Source organism: Poecilia reticulata, chromosome 4 (genome assembly GCF_904066995.2).
Source record: "Poecilia reticulata chromosome 4, P_reticulata-male-v2, whole genome shotgun sequence".
NCBI classification, from domain to species: Eukaryota; Metazoa; Chordata; class Actinopteri; order Cyprinodontiformes; family Poeciliidae; genus Poecilia; species Poecilia reticulata.
In genome coordinates, this window is record NC_088833.1 from 19,950,705 (window position 1) to 19,972,909 (window position 22,205).

At 38.8% G+C, this 22,205-nt stretch overlaps 1 protein-coding gene across 1 annotated transcript; it reads left to right on the forward strand.

Annotated features, from left to right (window-relative positions):
- Window positions 1-68: 68 nt before the first annotated feature.
- ghrhrl (growth hormone releasing hormone receptor, like) lies at window positions 69-21,533 on the forward strand. Its single transcript, XM_008407023.3, has 13 exons — window positions 69-1,212; window positions 9,940-10,045; window positions 10,501-10,608; window positions 13,201-13,292; window positions 14,003-14,106; window positions 14,626-14,758; window positions 14,851-15,004; window positions 15,593-15,653; window positions 15,923-15,992; window positions 16,620-16,711; window positions 17,442-17,568; window positions 18,166-18,207; window positions 20,029-21,533. The coding sequence occupies exons 1-13, from the start codon at window positions 1,159-1,161 to the stop codon at window positions 20,128-20,130; spliced, it is 1,245 nt and encodes a 414-aa protein (XP_008405245.2). The 5' UTR covers window positions 69-1,158; the 3' UTR covers window positions 20,131-21,533.
- Window positions 21,534-22,205: the final 672 nt, after the last annotated feature.

The following is a 22,205-nucleotide window of genomic DNA, read 5'->3' on the forward strand; positions in this document are numbered from 1 at the left end:
AAAAGCTTTTTTACATAGAGATTCATTTGCCACATAATTTTCTAGGTAAATACGCAGTGCCTTGCAAAACTATTCTTATCTCTGTATTTTCTCTTTTGCTTCATTGAGAAAGCAAAAGAGAAAACACTAGTGGCGCAATATCAGATCTAGTGGCGCAATATCAGCGGATTTTATTTTTTTAGTAAATAAAATCCGCTGATTTTTAAATACCTATTTAGAGGTATTTAGATTTTACCTCTAAATAAAATCCGCTGGCCTTCAGAAGTGACCTAATTAGTCCAAGCAAAGCAATCCCGATCTCGAAGACCCCTGGTTCATGTCAAGGGATATTCATGTGAAAGAATGGCCCAGTCAAAGTCCAGACCTTAAACCAGTGCTGTCCAAAGTCAGGTCGACCTGTCCCTGGTTTAACACAGTTACTACCAGTGTGTTTGTTGATCCAGGGGGAGAACTGACACATGTAGTACAGCTGGAGGACTGAGTTTGGACAGTGCTGCCTTAGTCCTGCTTACAGTCTGTGAAGACTTAGCTTTTGCTGTTTTGCCAACTTGCATATGTGCTTTTTTTACACTGGAAGTACAAACATGGTAGAGACATGTACCAAAACACATGCAGCTGCAACTGCAGCAAATGTGGTTCAAAGTGCAGAATACAAACTTGTTCATATATAGTCATTTTTCTTCCACTTAATAGGCTAATAAATTAGTGCAAACTATCATATAGAACCCCATTAATTGCATTAAGCTTAAGGTCGCAGCGGGGAAGTTATTGCAATGTATTTTGGTGTGAGTTTGGCGACACAATGTGGACTGTCAAATCAGTCTCAAGCCATCTCAGAGTGTCTGACTTCAAAATAAAAGCCTTCATTGCGGATTCAAATGTCTACATACTTAATTTGTCTACATACTTAATTTAATACCGTTTACAAACGATTTGGGGAGGGCTGCTTGCAGTTTACAGGTGTTAGGATATGAAAGGAGTTCTTCATCTTCACGACGTCCCGCACTTGGTGCCTTAGGCTTTTATTGTGGAAATGAGTGAACTATCACCTGGAGAGAGCGGAGCGCGGCGCGGCGCGGCGCGGCTCAGCATCCCATCCAGCTGGAGCGAGTCTCAGGAAAGCGCTGCGTTTGGACCGTTACAGGAGGAGCAGACAACATGTTCCGTCCCGATACCAGAGGGATTTTTCTGTCTCTGTGTCTTACTCGAGTGGTGAGTCATTTGAATATTATTGCATGTATTAACACAAAAGGAAAAAAAAGTACTTATGATAACTTCACGTTGCCTTCAAGGCGGAAAATCTCTTCCATACGGGATAAACTACATTGTCCTGGTCTTCTGCGTTTTATTGTCTCAGTTTAGACACACGTGGACCTTCCTCCACGCGCTGAGCCTTTCTATGGAGGCAGCTCTTTGCCTCATTCAGTCCTTCTTGGAATAATTTATTGCACGCATGTTATGACATATACAAATCGGTGAGCAATCATTTCAAAGATGATTGCAAACTTAAAACATAATTCAAGCAAGTTCAATTATGCGCATTAAATCAACACTTGTCATAATTACTTCATTTGCATTGTATGGTCTTTACTGTTTTTTCATACACGATATAAAATGGGACTTATAAATGAAAAGGTTCAGACATATAACGAAGTCAGTGCAGAATCCTATTTTGGGGTTAATACTTGAAGGTGACTTGAGGAAATGCCTTCTTAGTAACAGTAACATAAATCTCTTAATGAGGTTGTCTGAGCATGTGACTTGTTTTTTTATGGTAAATTAAATAAGATGCAGACATGCACAAAATGCCGGTTCATATTTCATCACTTCATGTTTCAAATGAACCATGAAAAGTGTCACTCTGGTTGGAAAGTTGATTGCCATATCCAAGAAACCAGTTTGAGTATATTTTTGCCATCGTGCCTTATTTTTCATGTGTGTGTTTGGGTGGAAGTGTACTTGGGTTTCAAGCGAGATGGGATATAGGATGTGTGACAAGAGTTTTGAAATCCATGACCTTCAGAGGTCATGGATTTCGTTGCCCAGCAGATGCTACAAACTGGTTCATGCCTGATGTAAAGAATTGCTCAGTAACTAGGCTCTGCAGGACCTGGCTGCACATTTAAAACACGTGTTGGTCCAAACCTTTGATCCACTGTTTTCTTTTTCTCTTTAAAATAAATAATTGGTTCAATGTCGGTGTCCTCTCTGTTGCTGGAGCTACATTGTTCCTTTCACACACAGCATGACCAGATGACTGCTCACACTGAGCAGGTTTCTATTTGTAAAGTGAGTTCTTCCTCTCCACTGTTGCCCTGTGCTTCCTCAGGGTAGTTTGTGTTAATCGATTTGGACTGAATTTGGTTCTACATGAATTTGAATCAAGCCGGTTTGTGTTACAAAATGATTTAAGATGACATTTGTTTTGAACTGATTGGTCAATGTATGAACTCTACTGAGCTGAATGTTCAGGTAGAAGAAAAAAACTGAGGGCACCCTAATACATGGGGCCTACAGCAGGATCTTGCAGCTGTTGATATGACATGGTCCTAGTCAAAACCCTGAATTTGTTTCAAGGAGAGGCTGCTGTGGCAGGGAACCCCTCAGATATCTGACAGCTGAAAGAATTGAAGTTATCTCAACCAAAGGAGGCGAGACTTGCTTTTAGGGTATAGGATGTCCTAAGTTTTACTCTACAAAAAAAGCCATATTTTTAGTTCAACTGCAAATAATTTGCTTTCGTAAAAGTTGGATGCATTTAAACAAATATTGATTTAATGCCATTTTGTAAAATGTTAACAAAATGTGAAGTATTCATTTCACCTTTTTTTGAGTACAATTAAACAGAACTTTCTTTCCTCTCACAGGAACATTTATTCAATAGAAAAAGTCATCTTGTTCAGACTCAGGGTAATTTTTCACAAACTTGAGATTTTCACACCACAGCTCTTACATAAATTCATGAATCAGGAAAAAAAAACAAACATATTTGATCTTTTTTTTTTGGTCTGTGTTGCTCTTGGTGCAAATGAACACCCTTTTACAATCTCCTCACTTGTTTGCTGCAAGTTTCTAAGTAATTATTTTTGCAATAAAAAAACAAACTGCACTTGCTGTATCAGTTTGCCTGTCAGCTTGCCCTATCCGTTCAGCTGTGCAAAAAGCACAGCATGCAGGAAGCAAACTTGGCCCCGTGTCTCACACAGACAGTTTATCGTGTCACATTCACACGCGCACACAACAGCTTTGTGGGCGCTATTATTCCGGCGCCACCTCGCTAATTTCCTGGCTGAATAAAAATGTGAAAAGCAGGAAAAACTGGTCGGTGTGATGATCTGCTTGGCACAGAGATAATGGGAGCGGGGCGCACTCTCATCACCGCCCGCCTCTCTGTTCTCTTTTACCGCTCAGAGGATTGCAGTGACCAGAAACACTTGTTTCCAAAGAAGGTGACGTGAAAACAAACAAAAGCAAAACCAGCAATCGCTCTCGCTCTCTCTTTCTCTATAATACACCAGTTGTTCAGATGCGATTAAAACGTTGCACTTTGGCCAGCACCTGGGAGGAAAAACAAAAAGAATGAGATTATTTGTATTCAGCTGCAGGAGGGGCAGAAAAACTTTAGGACATTCATCTTCTTATCAGCTTAGTCCGAGTCATTCCGCAAGGAGAATACATAACTATGGATGACAAACAAGATCCTTTTTTTTGGTTGCAAAAAAATAATGATTTAGATGAGTTTTCCTCTGAGACGCTGTTCTCAGCTCGTCTAACTCCTGGCAACAAAGTTAAACTTATTTGCATCATAGGTCGAAATATTCCTCCTGTGTGCTCATATTCTGAACTTCAGAGGCTGACCTTGTTTGTTCACTCTCTCTGATTGAAAGAACATGCTTTTTTATATTTTTGTGTGCCAGAGCGTAATAGTGCACCTGATTCGCTGTTGGAAACAGAGGGTAGCGTCTGCAAAGCAGGCCCGGTGCTTTTTAGGTAGTTATAGTGGATAATGGGTTTCACCTCACTAGGAATATGTTTTTTCTTTTTTTTCATCACTGGCCCTGCAGAGTAAAGGGTGTCTTTGGCCTTGCATTTAGTTTCAATGCTCACATAATACAGATTTACGTTACACAGACCCCCCTCAATCTCTCCTTCTTCCATCCTCTGTTTCTGTCCTCCAAATGCAGCACAGTGTCTCCCTTCATCACATCACTCTGCTGAAACAGGGGAGAACAACGCGTGCCCTTGGAGCTTTGCAGCGACCTAGTCTTGACTCACTTTATTCCCCCCCAATATTGAGCATCGGTCTCATGTCTCCGGATCCATCGTTGCACAAGATGTCGTCACAGCGTTCCCTCGTGTGAAAACAACACTTATCTGACCCGTGGGGGTATCAATCTGTCTGCTTCCTTACTTCCAAGTAGTCTGGATTGCGTTTTGATTGCACATGTTTATGACGGTGAGAGTGAGTGAAGTGGCCCTAAGGTTCAAAACAAACAAATCAGATAAAATACATCAAAGATATATATAAAGACACAACAGTGGCCTGAAGATCCCCAGAAGAAATCAGAAACTTGAGTGCATTCCAGGAAACAACCCAAAGATGGAAAACTGCCTCTTAGTTAAATATGTTTTCAACATGGGACATTTTGCTGTGTTTATGTTTTTTTAATGTGTTGTGTTCTGAACCGACACACGTTTGTTTTTTTGTCGAGTCTTCTGTTTTGCGGTTATTTTTGTGACCGAAGGGGAGAAAATAGCAGCACAGTCAGTCAGTCACACTGAGCTGAACACCGGAGGTTTCTGTAGAAGGAAAATCTATTTCAATGCAGCTCGATCGCCGTGGAAACCAGGGCCTTAATTTATAATCTGCAAGTTATGAGTTTTATCTTCAATTGTGTGTAAAAAAAAAAAAAAAAGAAGAAATTAACACCTTGTTCAAAAAAATATATATTTTTTTGCATATCCCAGATCAGATATGCAGACATGAACCATCATTTATACACCATCAGGTGGACAATATGAATCATATTTGGAGGTTTAAAGGGTCTTGATAGATGTTAAATAACTGTTTGATTTTCAAAATATTAAAATTAATGTCAGCGTATTACGTTTTTTTTATTTTATGTTAGTTTGTGTTTTACCTAAATAATCCACAAATTAGTCACATACGTTTTTCAATTGTTCAAGTCTTCAGGTGAAAATGTATTCAAATTTTTACTTTCTCACAGGTACATTTGGGTCACTTCCAGTGTAACAGTTTATTCACATTTTAATTGTTGCTCTGGCTGTGATATGGACATATTTATGTAGGCAGTTAATGTATTGTAGCTATAAACTCATCACACATCAGCGTCTGTATTTATTGAGGCATCACTTAATCAACTGCTTGGACAAGGATCATAAAATAACACCAGACAACGTACGATGATTATTTCTATCAGCGAAGTTGCCCATGCATTTTGTTAGACGGTGTTGGAAAAAGTTAAAAGTTCAAATGTTTTATGCAACAAAACAGGAAGCACCAGGTCTGACCTTCATATTTGCATAACTAACTAATTTTAGCAACAAAATATTAAAATCCTCACCCTTCTCATTTATTCAGTAAGTACAATATATGCAAATGAAGTGTTGAGCTGGTCGTTTTGTTTTGTCCCCATTGTAACTTTATTTGGATAAGCGATAACTATGAATTGCTTCTGCGCATGTGCATTGATTGAGGCGGCATTTAACAAGTTCTTTAAAAAGAACTCTTTTAAAAAATATTTTGAAATGCAAAGACTTAAAAAAAAAAAAGAAAACAGCTGATGGTTCTGTTAAATAAATGAAACCAAGTGGCTATAGAGAAGATGACTTATTTTCTGCCTTAGCAAGCAGCTCGCAGCGATGACTGTCGGAGCCATCACCGATGACAAATCAGCCTGAAGAGTGACAAACAGTCCATGGGCTGAAGAGTCGGAGCTGAAGTGAGTTTGTAAATGTCAGCATAATCCAACACTGATAGAAAATGTACATGTTGAATGCTCTGATACTCCATTAAAAAAAAAAAAAAAAGAAACCGAAAAAAGAACCATATTTACAAAACCAGAAAATGTGAATCCCGCACATCACACGGCATGTCTCTGAATTGGTTTACGCAGGCTCTGCAGGAGGCAGGATAAACTTTAGTTGTCCTTTGCCTGCCCTTGAGCTGGAAGAGCAGAAACAACGGAGTAAATTGCACAACCACATCGCTCATTATATTGTTAGTTAGGAAGAAAGAGAGTTGGGGAGTTCTCCAACATTTTCATTCATCAGTGCCGAGGGCATGCGCGGTGCTGATGAGGAGACGGTTGCGTGTTTGTTTCCAATTTGAGGGAATGAGGAAAACATTTCTCTGCCGGCAGGGGTCTGTGCAGTCCCAACAAGCTTTCCAAAAAGTGTTAGTTCCTGTCGCTGTTTTTGACACGAAAAGGTGTCGGTAATCTTGCACAAACACAGGCCCTGGTTTGTCTCTAACCGGGACATTTTTGTGGACGTGTCTATGTTATGTTCGCATTTTGCCACATCACAACTTCAATGTGTTTCTCTGGGATTTTATTCAACCAAAACAAATTGGCATAGTCGTAAAGATTTTGCTACGAACAGAAATATGGAAAAAGCATTTGCATTCAACCCCCTTCATTCTGCCTCAAAGACGAGCATGTTTAAAACCTGCTTATGGGTTATTATTTTCAAAAGGTGCTGCCAATCTGAGAAACGAGTCATCAGGACATATATTCCAATTTACTGAATTAGTGTATTACTGTGTATAAATGGCCCAGTCAAAGTCCGTACCTAAATCCAATTAAGACGCTGTGACTTGAAAGTGAATCTTTACTCTGATCTTTCTATCAGAAATAGTTACAGCACCCATCAGGTCACCCTATGGTACAGCAGCGCTAAGAAAGATGACGACTGGGGAATAATCTCTCTGACGTCCCCCAGCAACGTGGCGCCTGATGCATTGGTTCGTCAACAGTTTGTCAGAAACGCACCACGCAGACGCATCTTGTTTTCCCTTCAGGGCTTTTTTAACTAAGACGGAAATGACCCGAAACAAGGACGCCGTCAAATCAACGTGCATATCAGAAACTGAGCTGGCTCCACTGGTGCTCTGTCTGGTGTCCTGCCTCGCCCCGCTACCGTCCACCGGATGCAAATGCAAAACGCTCCCTCCTCATAAAGCAATTTTGGCAACAGACAGCCACATGATCATCATGTCATGATTTTCCTAATTACACGCTGTCACGGCCATTTGAACCGCTCTGAAATCTGCTGTACACAAAAACTCATACCTTTAGAGGTTTGACTTATTCCTCACATTTAATCTTTATTGTTATTGACAAAACGCTAACACCTCGGAGTTCAAATTTACGCTAACAAATATCTGCTTTTGTTTCTGTTTAGAAAAAAGATGCCCAGACAATAAAACCATCCGAACAGATTTAGGTCCCCATAACACCAGATAACCACAACACATATAAACATCTACTGGCGTCAGTCCTGCCGACTTCATTTTGTGCTTTATGATGTCTCTGAAGGGATGGGAAAAATAAAAATGTAAGAGGAACACCCCACCACTCTGTGGAGAATTTTTATCAGTCGCCCCAGTGTTGCAATATCCTGTCGTAGTGAACAAAACAAGACCCGGCTCTCTGCTCTGACCTTTAGATTGAGACCACTTAAGTTCACTGGCAGCATGAATAGTAAAAAAAGAAAAGATGGAGGAGTCCTGATTTTACCCATTGTGGTAGAGCAAGTCCAGCACTATTACACTCATCAGCAGGCGTCTTAGTTTGCACCACTTTCCTTTATAGGTTATTTTTGCCTCTATTTTTTTATGATCTAAACATTTAAAATTTGACAAAAAACAAAAGCTGAGTGAATCTTTAAGGGGGGTGCAATATTTCAACACTGTGATGTATGATGTTGTTCCCAGATAAATCTTTCTTTACAGAACCGACCTTTTACAAAGACTTCAGACTCTTTCTCCCAATCTCATTAACTTAATATTTCAAAAGAGAGATGATGCATTTTTAAATTGGGGTCAAAGTAATATTGGAGCAGGAGCCAAGTTGTTCACGCCATTCTCTTCACAACTCAGCACGTTGGCTAGATCCATAAATGTTTTATGTACAGCCTGCGCTAACAAGGGGAGACAGCGCATTGACCATTACTAAAAATATCCATTTTTAACTTCTGCACTGGACGCCCTTTCAAGGTCAAAATCCTACATCTCCCTATACAGAACACAAAGTCTTTTTTTTTTAATTTGAATCTTTGGATTTTTGTGCCCATAATAACAATGTTTGCATATTCTGATTCCCTTCAGTGTCTCTTTACAGACGCATCCTTCCTCTGAAGTGTTATTGACTTTTGCAAATTGACACAGCAGTCGAATGCAAATTTAGTTATTTTGGTTTTTTGTTGTTGTTGTTGTTGTTTGTTGTTTGAAAATGTAAACAACTCGAAGGACCTCTGAGCAACATTAGAGGGATTTTGCACAGTGTTGCTGGAAGCAAAGATTATCATCTGTGTCCTTAGAGACAACCTCTTTAAATGAATCACTCTAACTCCCCCCTTCTGGGCGCTACGCTGAAAGATTATTGTGCTTAATGTCACTGACGGAAATAGGTGAGTTTTACCAAAAGGGTAGTGTTTCAGAGGGAGACCAAAATGAGTCACTGCCCTTTCAGAGACTCTTTTTAATTTATTTTTAAACGCATGGAAGGCTTTTGGATCGCTTCAGAAGGCAAAGTAATGCCACCTGTTTATATAAATATGCACCTTTTGACGTCTAAGCTTATTTTTTTATTCATCAATGGAAAAGAAAGTGATTTAATTGTACTTAAACAACAAGAAACACTCATTAGAACCAAACAAAAAGATGTTTTCTATCTGAGGACATTGTTAGGACACCGTAACGCCACAAAGCTAGCCTTATCCCTTTGGCTCAGATAACCTCAGAGCAGTTCTTCTTGGATGCTTTCTGTTGGTGATCCTTCCTTTTCTTTATTCTCAGCCCACCCTTGGTGGATTTACTGGTATGTTTTGGTTGCAGGGTCCAGTTCTGCTCTTGTTTTACTTTTTATAGATCCTCTCACATCTTTTTCTCCTTTTTTTCTTCTTTTTTTTACCTTATGATAGATCTGATAAATTCTATAATGGTGAGCTGGTCTTTGTTCTGCTGCAGCAAAAGCAAAACATCCCCAAACCGTCACACCTCTTCCTCCGTGCTTCACAGTCTGCATGAGGGTTTGTTGCCTGAATCCCGTATTTGATTAAAACCAGGCATGCCATCTGTTCTTGTAGCCAGAAAATAAACAATTCCAGACCCATCGGTCCAACGAAAGATATTCCAAAAGCCCTGGTCTCTATATCTGTGTCTTAAACTGCAACACATGCAACACAAACTGTATTTGAATGTCCTCTGGTGCAGACTCTAGGACGAGAGACACAGACTGACTGCTTTGAAATCTTTTTGAGATCTATTGAAATCCTCATGAACTTCTATTCTCTTTTTTGCTGATGATTTCAGCTTTTAGGATCTCCCCAAGAGGATTTACTCTCACTTCTACCGTGAGAGGTTCACCAAGCTAAACCTCTGAGATTTAAGCAGGACAAATCTCTTCATTTGCTGAGCAGCAATGTTTTCATACCATTCACCTGATATGACAGGCGTTTTTTTTGCCATACAGTAGAAATAAATGTCAGGGGGAGGGGTGACTTAATTTGTTCCTCAACAGAAATATTGTTTTTTGGAATTACGTTTTTATAAAAAAAACACTTGCGATCAATCACGAAAGGTTGATCATGTCACTTGAGTCTGTCAGCATTGATACGAGCTTCCATAATTATTTCTCCACATCTCCGCACCTCTGCATATGTTGAATATGTCCTCCCTTGCTTTCGTCCCTCCAGGCTTTGTCGCTTCTGCACCCGGAGTGTGAGTTCTACTTTCAGCTGGAGAAAGAGGAGCGACTCTGCCTGCAGTACATCTCCGAGCAGGAAAACAGAAGCGCGGAAGGTGTGTGTTTTTTCACTTTTTAAAACAAGCAGCGCCTGCAGAAGCGGCTCATGAATCGAAAAGTGGGCTGCGTGTGATATGAAATATACAGCAGGTGGTCACTGTTCACATTAAATTGCAGGAAGTGCCTCACAGAGAGCCATGAGCCGTCTGGGAAGATTGTTTATGGTGTGGAACGAATACAGACTCAGTGATCTGTCACCGAGGTACATCTGTAGAATGAAACATTAGGCATGGTTTCCTAAAGGATAATGATCAGTAAAGGAAAGGTCTACTGAGTGGTTTCTGTTTGTTAGGTGTAATTTTAGAGGCGGTTTAAGCCATGCTGTTTGGAATAATTGTTCACACCATTTGCATACATTCTCCCCCCCCCATGACTACATAATCGCATAAGGCCTGTCTCGACTGAAATAGCAACATATTTTTAACTTTCTGTCCTGAAATTCTTTGGAAAGGTTGCAGACCATTATGGGATGAAGTTGTCTGCTGGCCTCAAGCTGTCACCGGTGAAACTGTGCAAAGAGGTTGTCCTGCAGTTTTTTCTCTGTTCAGAAACAACACAGGTAGGTGACTCAGCCGATTAAAATAAAACACCCTGAGTTGTAAACTTGCGCTGTGATTAAGCCAAAATGTAAGACACTTAAAAACTATAAAATTTCTTTTTAGTTATTTAAGAGTTATTAAGAGTGTATTGTGAAGTAGTTTCATCAGATTGTCATGGGTGGTAATTAAACGTTATCTCTAATAATAGCTGAGTAAATCTAATGACTGTGTATAAAACTTTGTTGTTGCAAAATGAGCGAATGGAGAGTTAGTGTTGCAAATACCGTAGGTTTTTTTTTTTTTCTTTTATGTTTCAGGTATATATGTTATTGACTTAATTTCAAAGGACAAACAAAAAAGTTTGTTCTGTAACGCGTCAAGTGGAGGTAATTTTAGTAATCTGAGCTGGCCTAAAGTTTGAGCATTTTAACTTGATTTAAGTTTAGACACATTTTAAACAGAGCATGTAACTAATATGTTGACTGCATGACTGTGATGTCTGTGTGAAATGCAAATAAACCAACCTAAACTTTCATAAGAACAAAAGAAGACATCTGAGTTCACAGAAGATGTATTCTCAAAAGTCAATTTAAAGCTGATATCCAACAATGATGGAATGTGTCCAAGTCATACATTGAAGTAGAAGAAAAAACAAGCGGTGCAGCTCAGACAAGAGCCTTCTAGATCAAACTCAGGAAGTCCTTGAGAGGGGCATCGCAGGTTTGATAATTAGAAATACGGACAATGTCTGTGGAGCAGCAAAAAACAACTGAGGGAACATAAATTGGAAATGAAATAAGGACAGTGACTGGAAAACAACAGTAAATCCATTACCAACAAAATCTCGCTATGAAATCACAAAACGGAAAACGCTTGGTGGCAAAAATATTCACAACCTGAAACCCAAGTGGGCTTAATTGGGATTCTGTGTGAGAGATCGAGGTAAGCTGGCACTACATTGTGATGTAAAAGAAAAATTTAATTTGGTTTTCAATTTTTTTTTTTACAAATAAAAATCTCATCGATGTGGGATGTGTGTGTTCAGCGCCTGTGCCAATGCTAGAAACATTTTTTGCTGAAATTAAAGCTGCAATGAATCTACTAGCTTTAAATATGTGGAGACATTTTTCACCATTCTTTGCAAAATAGCTGAAGCTCAGTTGGATTGGGTTGGTAATCTCACTGCAATAGGCGTAAAAAAAAACAAACAGCCAAAAAGATTTACAGTTCAAGTACATTGATTTTTAATTTTTTTTTTTTTTTGCTTCAAATCAGATCTATATTGTCGGGAACCTAATTGAATTGAAATTTCAGAACCTCAAAATGAACAAAGATGCCAACTTATACTGCGTTCTACTGACCTGAAGTCAGCAGTGGATCTAGAAATAACATCAAACCTAATTTAACCACATTCCAGCTAGAAATAGGAAAATCAGTGCAATTAACTAATTGTTGTACATAATAACCAGCCTAAATACTGTTAGAGATACAATCTACAGAATTTCGTATCTCAGATTGTATAAAATGAAACACTAAGGCCACATGTTCACAGAGAGAAGTTGTCTGTATATTTTATGTGATCTAAATCATGTCACTTACCTCTGACTGTACATTCAGTGACATTGTCGCTCGCAGCTTCAAATGGGTTTTCTCCTTAGATTACCCCATGTGCAGCTTCATCCATTTTGACGCAAACTCTGTCCAGCTTTAATGTCACAGCTGAAGAAAAGCATCCTCACAGTATGAAACTGCAGCCACCATCCTCCAAATGTGGTGTTTTGCACGTGGGCTGAAAAGTTTACTTTGAATCTCATCCGATCAGGCCAACCTTTTACACATTTGCTGAGTCCCCTGCAGGGCTTATAGCAAACTTTAAACAGGACATTTTACAGCTTTCTCTCAACAAACAAACTGTTTATCCTAGGAGAAATCCAGATTTATGGATTTTTTTTCTTCTGTCAACAATTCTTGGCTGCTTTTGTTATCAGTTTTCTATGTGTAGTCTGCCAGTTTAGGAGCATGGCCTCATTTGGTTAGATTTGCAGCTGTGCTGTGCTCTTTATTGTTCAAATCTTGGAATATTGTTTTATTGCCTACCTTGTTTTCTCACAGCTTTATCTCCAATCTATCTGATGTTTTCCTTGGTCTTCATGATGCTGCTAATTAAGTAAAATGGGCTAAAAAGTTTACTTCTGAAGCCATCGCAGAACAGCAAGATGTATACTGAGATTAAACTAAGCACAGTTTACTAACTACTTTACTTTTATAGGCGATTGGTTGCACTGGATTTTCTTTAGGGCTATCAAAGATAAGTGAGCTAAATTCTCCAGTTCTCACTAAAATACTTGCAAAATTTCTCCAATGCTTCGCACCAACTTGTGAATGTTTGTTTTTTTTTTTCTCCACTCATTTTAGGTTATTTTAAGATCTGAAAACCATTCATCATTTTGTTTTCACGTCACATTAAATGATTCTATGCAATAAATACGACTGTTTAGAGGTTTATGGACTGATAATTTTTTCTTAAAAAAGAGAGAGAGGCTCAGACATGCTCCAGAAATTTCCTCTCCGCAATACAGTTGGCTTCTTGATCACCTAATGTCCATCTGTAGGGTCGGTGAGCCGAAACTGCACGAGCCGCGGCTGGTCAAAACCTTTTCCACCGTACCACATCGCCTGCACTGTGGATGATGACATTCCCGAGGTAAGGGTCGCCGAAGCACGACAGCTTAACGGGTCAAACAGAGAAACGCGGGACTCCGAAGATTAGGGGCGCAGAGGTCGACGAGAATATTGGAAACAGCTGGAGAAAAGAGCGGGAGCAAACCGAGAGTTGTCTGAAAAAAGGCGGAGGAAGCACATAAAAAAGCACAAGGACAAAGCGAAGGGCAAATCTGTTCCAGAATCAACAAACCAAACAGGCAGTGAAAATAGGGACGCTCCATATGTCAGGAGCTGCGTTTTTCTCATTTTAATTTTAAAGCACGTTGACGTAACGGTGAACAGGCTTCCTGGAAGAGAAAAGAAGACCTATTTTCCTGTAAGACCAAAAATATTTTTGATGGACAGTCATAAGTCACTCAGCAGGAAATAGCTGAAATTATCTAATTTCCGTGAAAAGAAGATAATGGCACTTAATCACAATGTTGCTTTTGGAGGACACCAGCAGTGAGATGGTGCACCTTTTGTTTTGATGCAAAAAGCCCAGTAAATGTTCTAAAAGCCGCATTGATAGGATCTCCCCTGCATTTGTTTTGCAGCCGTCTCTTCAGTACAGTTAAGTCTCAACTTTACCAGTAATTTAGTCTCATTTAGGGACATTACTCTTTGCTTATTTATTTTGAAGTCCGACAGCTTTGATATTCCAATATAATCTCCTTTCACTCAAATCCGTCTTTCTTGCTCCGCTTTTAGACGGAGCAGTCGTACTTTGCCACCGTGAAGCTGATATACACCATCGGCTACAGCATCTCTCTGGGCGTGCTGGCTGTGGCCGTCTTCATTCTGTTGATGTTCAGGTATGAACGTGATAGTTAGAGACCGTCCTGGGTTGTACGTCACATAGTAAATCTCGATCAATGAGCCACACGGACTTTAGAAATACTGTTCAAAACTCTGTTTATAAACAATGTACAGCTCTGGGAAAAAAACCGACGAGACCATTGGGCTGAACCCCATTGAAAACCTCATTGTTACTCTACTAAATATTGATTTCTGAACTCTTCCTGAATTAAAACATTAGCATTGTTGTTCCTAAATGAAGATGATCTTGTTTTCTTTGCATTATTTAAGGTCTGAAAGCACTGCAAAAAATTGCATGTCAGTTGGTGTGACTATTTGTCTTCTTATTTATTTAATTTATTTATTTTTACATTTTTTTGTCTGTTTGAAACAAATAAATAAAATATCCTGGAAGGGGAAAAACTATAAAAACATTATCAGTTTGACGGAAAGATTTTAAAGACATTTTTACTTTTCACAATTGTTGTGCAGTATGGCCTTCAGCACATTACATTTGTTTGCATGCTTTTCAACAGGAGGCTGAGATGTGCCAGGAACTTCATTCACATCCAGCTCTTCCTCTCCTTTATCCTGAAATCTGTGTCCGTGTTCATAAAGGACGCAAATTTGTTTCCAAGTTATGACACCAACCACTGCACCTTGTCCACGGTGAGATAAACACTCCCAGCAGGAGAGTTTGGGATTGAATTCGCCGTCTAATTATTCACTCTCTGTTCTGTTTTTTTTTCTTCTCTGTCCAGTTTGCCTGCAAGGCTTCTGTGGTTTTCTGTCACTACTGTATGATTACTAATTTCTTTTGGCTCCTGGTAGAGGCGCTCTACCTCAATTCCCTGCTGCTCTCATCTTTCTACCACAGCCGCCGCTGCCTTTGGGGCCTCAGCATTCTGGGATGGGGTGAGAAGCTCAATATAGCAAAAAAAAAAAAACAACAAAAAAAACTGAAATGTGTTTGTCTCTGTAAGCGACAGGCAACAGATGTCAAGTTTGTGACTTAAGCATATTTGTATTCTTTGAAGCCAAGTAAACAGTTTTATTTTAGCATTTTAAAACTGTTCAATTGAAGCAACTTGTTTAGCAATTACTTGGAGCCAGTAGTGAAGTTAGATGACTGTCCAACAGATTGTGTTTAAACTTCTGTAACTTTCAAGCTACTATCGTATTTGCCAACCTGTCATGTGTGATTTCTCTTTGAGGTCTCTGACCTGAGCAGGTTGTAGTTTTGTGAGTAGATTATGTGTAGATATGCAAGAAATGTTTCAGCATAAGCGATACCAAACAGTCATTATGAGTTTATAGGACAAAATGAATTCATAAAGCCTCCTAAAGCCTAATCTGCTCTTAGTAATTGCAGCACAGCTCAGAGACGACATAAAGGAAAATTCAGTTTCATACACTAATAACAGTGTAATTATGATTTTGCCTTCTCGGTGTGTCTTGATTAGATCTCATTGACATTAATTTTGGTTTCCTGCCTCTCTACAGGTGTGCCTGTTGTCTTTATACTTCTGTGGATTGGATCCAGGGTTTACTTTGAGGACACAGAGTTTGTATAAAACCTCGTGACTTTTGAAATTCACTTATGTTGTTCATCTATGTTATTTAGTCTAAGCAATTAAGAATGATGAATCACAGTACGCTAAATAGCTTCATTAAGTTAGAAAATGAGTTTCCGTGTGAGGTGTAAGCTTAATTTAGGTGGTAAATTATTTTTCGCTCTTGCATGTACTTTATTTTTTGTGCTTGGCTTAACTGCGCTCTTGTTCAGTTCACGTGAAACAACTCCAAACGTCTTTAAAGTATCTCCGTCTACAGATGTTGGGACAACACCAAGGACTCTCCTTACTGGTGGATCATTCAGGGACCAATTGTTGTCTCTATAGCGGTAAATGCTCCCATCGAAAAACCCTTGAAAAAACCTACAGAATTATACAGATTGTTTGCAGTGATGGTTTTTGATATGAGCAAATATGGCTCAGGTATTGAGCCACTATCACTACCATCCAAGAGAGTTTTCTGTTGCTTATTTTAAAGTCCAATCAGTTATTTATACAATAAAAAACTCTTTCTACCTACCAACCTGCAATGACTTACACAGTAAAAAGATTTTTATTTTTTTTTTCAGAATGGGCTTTATTAGTGGAGTGGTGTGTGTTTTTGATTATTTTCAGTATTATAAGGAGTGTGAATAAGTGGGACTTAGGGCACAGAAGAAAGAGCACGTCAGGACTTCATGCAAAAACCATTACTGATTGTGAAATAATGTTTTTGACCTTTATTTTAGAGACATTTCAGAGGAAGGCACTTGTAAAAAAACAAAAAAAAAGAGTTTGTGCTGTTGGAGCGGAGTATTAAAACCTCTACCAACACCAGTCTAAGTCAATTTTACAGTCTGATGATCGTCACTTTGCCTTGACGTCTAGTAATGATGTCGGCATGAACATTTTCTACCATTTCAAACCTGTGAGAACAGACATCAATTTTTATTTTATTTTAATTTTTTTATCAACAGGTCAATTTTATGCTTTTCGTGAACATCATCAGAATCCTCATACAGAAGCTAAATCCTCGGCTGATCCAGTTCAATAACTCCTCTCAATACAGGTAATACTCAGTAAAGTCTGAGCAGTGACGCACTTTCTCAGCTCTCAAATGCTGATCGTATGTAAATCCTTACATACAACTGAAGTCTGCTGGAAATATTTTCAAAGAGAGTGGAGCGCTTGTTTGCAACCTTGAAGTCTGAGGACTGTTTTTATTAAATTTAGATTCCCCCCCAGACAAAGTGTAGATTTTTCAGAGTCTTGGCTCTGTGACTTATTTGTGGTAAACTCTTGCACTTTCTCAGAGTGATGATTGACACTTCTTTGAATACTTTTTAGCTCTTGGATGCAGTTTGTGCAAAAGCTGTTGATACACTCGTAGTGTGTCCTGAATAATTCATTTGACCTACATGCCGAACATCAATCTGCTCAGTCTGGCCACGTCTACCTTTCCTCTTACCAAGAGCCTTATCAGAATTTCTAATTGAAATCAGCTCGCTAATAGACTGAGTGCTCCTGGCACATCAAGTATGCTGGACCTCATAAAAGACATATCAAGGTAAGTTAGAAGATGCTTGATTTAATTATCAGCTCCAGCGCATCTGTACCTGCAATACAAACACATACAAACACACACACACATGCACATACAGAGTAATCCTCCCAAATTATGTCCGATCTTCCTTTTTACCCGCTTGCATCAGCAGCATTCATATGAGAAAGGCTCTATCTCTGACAGGATGTTTCACCTCTGGCATCTTATCTGGGTTTTATTTCCCTCTGTGCAACAGGCGCCTGGCAAAGTCCACCCTCCTCCTCATCCCTCTGTTTGGAACCCATTACATGTTCTCCAGCTTTCTGCCTGACTACTTAAACAACCTGCGCTTCTACATCGAGCTCTGCCTGGGATCTTTTCAGGTGCACACGTGAACTTGTCACACAAACCCGACTAGTAGTTATGAGAAAAGACCTAACACGCAACTTGCTTCCATTTCGTACGTGCGTACGCAAACCGTTTTGCTTTCGTGCTGTATATTAGTTTATTTCTCCTTCCAGCTTCAAATGTTTTGGTATATTATGAGTATTAAACGCCATGTTAAATATACATTTCTTGAGTCTTGATTTGAAGAGGCCCAGGTCAGAAATCAGGTGTAGATACTTTAACTTTGTCATTTTTTGCACAATATGATGTCATGGTCAGGCACAAGGCCAACACAGAAAATGACTTTTAAATACTTTTGAGTTTGTTCAGATTCAGATGAGAAAACACTCTGACTGCTTGGAAGCAAACCAAACAGAACTTGAAGGTGATTTAAAATGTTTTGAACACATCTGCACTCTCATGAACCTTAAGCATACAAGCCCTCCATCACTGCTTTAAGCTGTATATGCATACCTGCGGTCGAGCTGCAACATTAAAGTGAACGAAGATGGGCTCAAGACTTTCTGTCGCACAAAAGACACCCGAAATCCAGTGAATGTGACAATTAATAATACAAATCGCCTCTTTTGCAGGGACTTCTTGTTGCCGTCCTCTATTGCTTTCTCAATCAAGAGGTCAGTACAAACCACACACTCAAGTATTAGCCGTAGCACATTCAGAATAACTCCGAGGTGATTTATAGATCTCTGATGCATAAAGAATGTGTTTAACAATATTGAAGACCTGTGAGAGGTGCAGGAGGTGTGGGGGGACTGCCAGCACTTAAAGTACCAAAACAATTTGCCACTTCTTTCCACCTTGTTGCATAAGTGAAGGGCCCCAATGTGGTTTCAGTAATTATCATAATTAATGCAAAGCTGATCTCCTATCAGTCCCTGAGCATCACCTGTCTGTCTGTCTGTCCTTATCTGTCTTTGTGCACTAACCTTATGTCTATTTCAGTTTCCAAAGTGGGCCTTGCAGATAATAGATGAGATTGAATTTTGACATGGATTGTTTATTTTATTTTAGACTTTGTCTTGCAAAGATAAATAAATACTGGGGCTTAAACTTAAGTTTTGCTTCAGGACATTTTCTTTTTTTGTTGGTGTATTTTTAAAGATTAAATATTGTGTCATTTTTACTACAGTTCCCATTTCCTAGAATGTAGTATGCAGGTCATGATAGTTGAATTATTTTAATCTCCAGAATCTATACATATGTTAAAGAATCTACACATAGTGGAATAAAACAACAAAACAAAGCAGCAAAGAGCACCAGAAATAGCTGCAGAACAATCATTTCATGAGGAGCCCCAAATGTGGGCATCAGTACATAACAAAATGGCCACACACAAAAAAAAACAGGCATAGCAAAGTCACAAAGCTCATAAGTGAACATTCTAACATTCTTCATTCTAAAATGAAGATTGGTGCATCGACTTATTGAATGAAATGGCAAAAGTTTGGAGAAACATTGTCTTTGAGGTAGTAGTTTGGTACGGAAGAGGATTAGAGCTGAAAAAAACAGCAGCAGTGCGAAATTACGATACACACTGAAACATAAAATGGCTATTTTTAAATTTGTTTTCAAAAATGATCATTTCTGGTCTCCCAAAATACCGGATCTGTGTGGACGCAAAGACTAAACAAAAAAATCTTTGCGAATACACCTAATCTCGTCTCTGTGATGCCGGGCCTTAATTAGCAGGACTCCGTAGAGGAGGATTCAGGTGTGTCAGGTGTGTGAGTCTCTTCCAAGGATTGCAGGACATCAGACCTCAAGAACAGGAGTTTGACACTCCTGAACTGGAAAAACAAAACACATACAAACACTGTGCTAGGAGGAAAACAGAAACAGAACAATAAAGGAAAGCATATGTAAGAAAAGTAAGAGTGGATCACCATCCCTGTGAATTTCTCCAAATGAATAAGTGCAACCCACACATTCATTTGACAAATTCCCCATTTGGTAGTTTTTGTCAAGAAAATTTTTTTCCAATTGCATAAATTGGCAATGCAGAATTTGCAATTCTTTTTTTTTATTTATTTAAATACGAGGCTCCAAATGCCAAGGGAAAGATGGATTGCAATTTGTTTTGTATTTTCATGATTTCACATGTACTTCTCCAAAATGTGAGGACAGTTGCCCTTTAAATGCTCAATTAGTAGATCCATAACTTTGTTCTGCCCATTCCATTATTGGCTATTGCCAGTGAAATTTTTTGCGTTGACATTTTACTATCCCTTACTCACAAGGAGATATAATGGCAGCCCATCAATGTCTTATACCATACTTATCTACAGAAACTAAGTGGGTTTGATATTATAGAATGTTAAGCAATGTTTTCTTGGTGCTCATATATATAATTTGTTTTTCCATGACAGAGAGGTGTCTTCTTGTCTTTTTCTTCAGCCGTATGTCTGTTCTCCCTTGCACTTAACCTTGTGCTGTAGGTGCAGAAAGAGGTCCACATGCAGTGGCTGAGGTGGCAGGAGAGGAGCTACGGTGTGGTGTCACCCGCGGCAAAGGGGAGCCAGATGGACACTCCCTTCTGATATATCTCCGGCGTGATAACCGAATGTTCAAATAGGACTATTTCTGTGCATATTGTGTCTGTCTAATAAGCTGTAGTGCACACACAGTGATTGTTTTTGATTCCTCAGCAAGCTTTCTCAAGTTTGTCCAAACCGCGGGACAGACTGTCATACCGACTGCCAGATTCTCTCTGTTCTTCAGTCGAAAACAGAGAGAATCTGACGTCAACTAAGATTTCAACACATGCTCACGTCTCACACAACAGCGGCGGATAGTTTTTGCATACGTCTGACCGCACACTAATCTCATGAAAAGAGCAGCGTTCTGCCTTAGAGGCATCGCTCGTTAAATTAGTGACTGATAATAATTTCAGCAAGCTGAGAGATCGGCCTAACAACTATAGAGCCGTCGTTTAGAAAATGAAACGTTAATAAGGGGTTTATTTTTAATCAAGAAAACAATGTTTCCTAATTTATATTTTCACATAAACATGATGTTGACTCTGGCCTGTTCAAATCAGTGTCAGCTATTGATTTTGGTGAGAGAGCGTTGCATGTGCATTAAAAATACACCTATGTTTGAACATTTTATATTGTTTTTACTCTTATGCTCCTTGCTTGCTGTGAGTCACACCGAGCCCAGGAAGAGTGAGGCACGAGTTACCTCAAGACTTCTTCTGCTTTCTTCAGCTGGATTTGGGTTTTCCCAGGGTGCTATTCATACCAGAAACGCCATTGATTGAAGTTTTTTTTTTTTTTTTCCTTTTGCATTTGTATCCTAATTGCCACCTCTATTTGGTTTTTACTTTAAGGTGTAGTTATGCTTTCTTACTATCTTTTATTTATTTATTTATTTGCATTAAACTCACTTTCTACTACTAACTCGCTTTCAGCATTGTGTTTGTTGTAAAAAATCTGTAAAAGTGGATTTTAATGATATGATACAATAAATAAGCTTCTTTTTTTTTCTTTTTTTTTTTTTTCAATCAAAGCACTTGTGCAAAGTTTGCCTGCATAAAGGCCAGATCTTGACCCTACAGGTCTGCATCAGTGTCATGTAAGCGCATTGTTTTGCCTTAAACTGAATGTAAAACCTGTCATAGTTTGTGCCAGTTGTTATTGAGTCTCCATAACGGATTTTGATGTTGCTGCCTTGTCTTGTCACCACTCTGTGGTATTTCCTGTGAGTTCAAGCATAGACTTTTGTCCTTGGTAGCCTTTTAGGAAAGACAATAAATTTCAGCTGGCAGCTCTAGGAATGTTGAAACACTGAAAATTAATGTGATTTAAGCGACGGGTGACTTTTAGGACAGAAGAGGGGATTTATTAACTTCCTCATTCAGAAAATTAGTGTGAAACAGTGATTGGAGTTGTTTTTTGCGTCACATGAATAAACACAATAATAAATCAGCTTTTTAAAACCATTGGCATGCTTTGTGTGTTTTTGAACAGCTCTGAAGTTGATTCATTCAGAAGATAAATTATGTACAGTTAAGTACAGATCAAACCATGACCCCAACTGGCATGCGATAAGTCTAGAAAAAAATAACACACACATACACACAGTAAATAAAGTAAAATTCAAGGAACAACAAAATGCAAGAGGTTTTGAACACAGGTAAAGACTCATCAGAAAAAGTGAGGATGAGAAAGTCCAACTACTTGACAACAGGAAATTGAAATATAAGGAAAAAATGAACTAAGATGACCAGAAGTACGAAATTGAAGATGGGGCAGGAAATGAAACCTCAGCTATTCAACTTGTAGTTTGAATTTCTCTGCAAAAGTGGCTATCTTTTAGAGAACCGCTACTTAAATTTCTGACCATGACCTTTGTCCATTTTACAATCCATTCCAAACACAAAGAGACTTAGTTTTATGTTTTCAACAAGCCTTTAGAGCTCCTTGATCTATGTAGGGGAGAGTGAATGCCTTGCATGCAAATGGTAAAGAAAAACTCATTAAAAGAATTTTGACAAGAAAGAAAAAAAAAACATTTTTAAGCTCTTTAGCTCAAATTAATGAGAAAGTTTCAACATGCTTGCTTAAAAATCTGTTTATTTTCTGTAAATATTTAAAATATAGACATTTGTTGC

Coding starts and splice junctions, on each gene's coding strand:
- ghrhrl (XM_008407023.3), top strand. CDS start 1,159: ATGTTCCGTCCCGATACCAGAGGGATTTTTCTGTCTCTGTGTCTTACT. Junction 16,712..17,441: donor AATAACTCCTCTCAATACAG/GTAATACTCAGT, acceptor TCTGTGCAACAG/GCGCCTGGCAAAGTCCACCC. Junction 18,208..20,028: donor ATTGCTTTCTCAATCAAGAG/GTCAGTACAAAC, acceptor CTTGTGCTGTAG/GTGCAGAAAGAGGTCCACAT.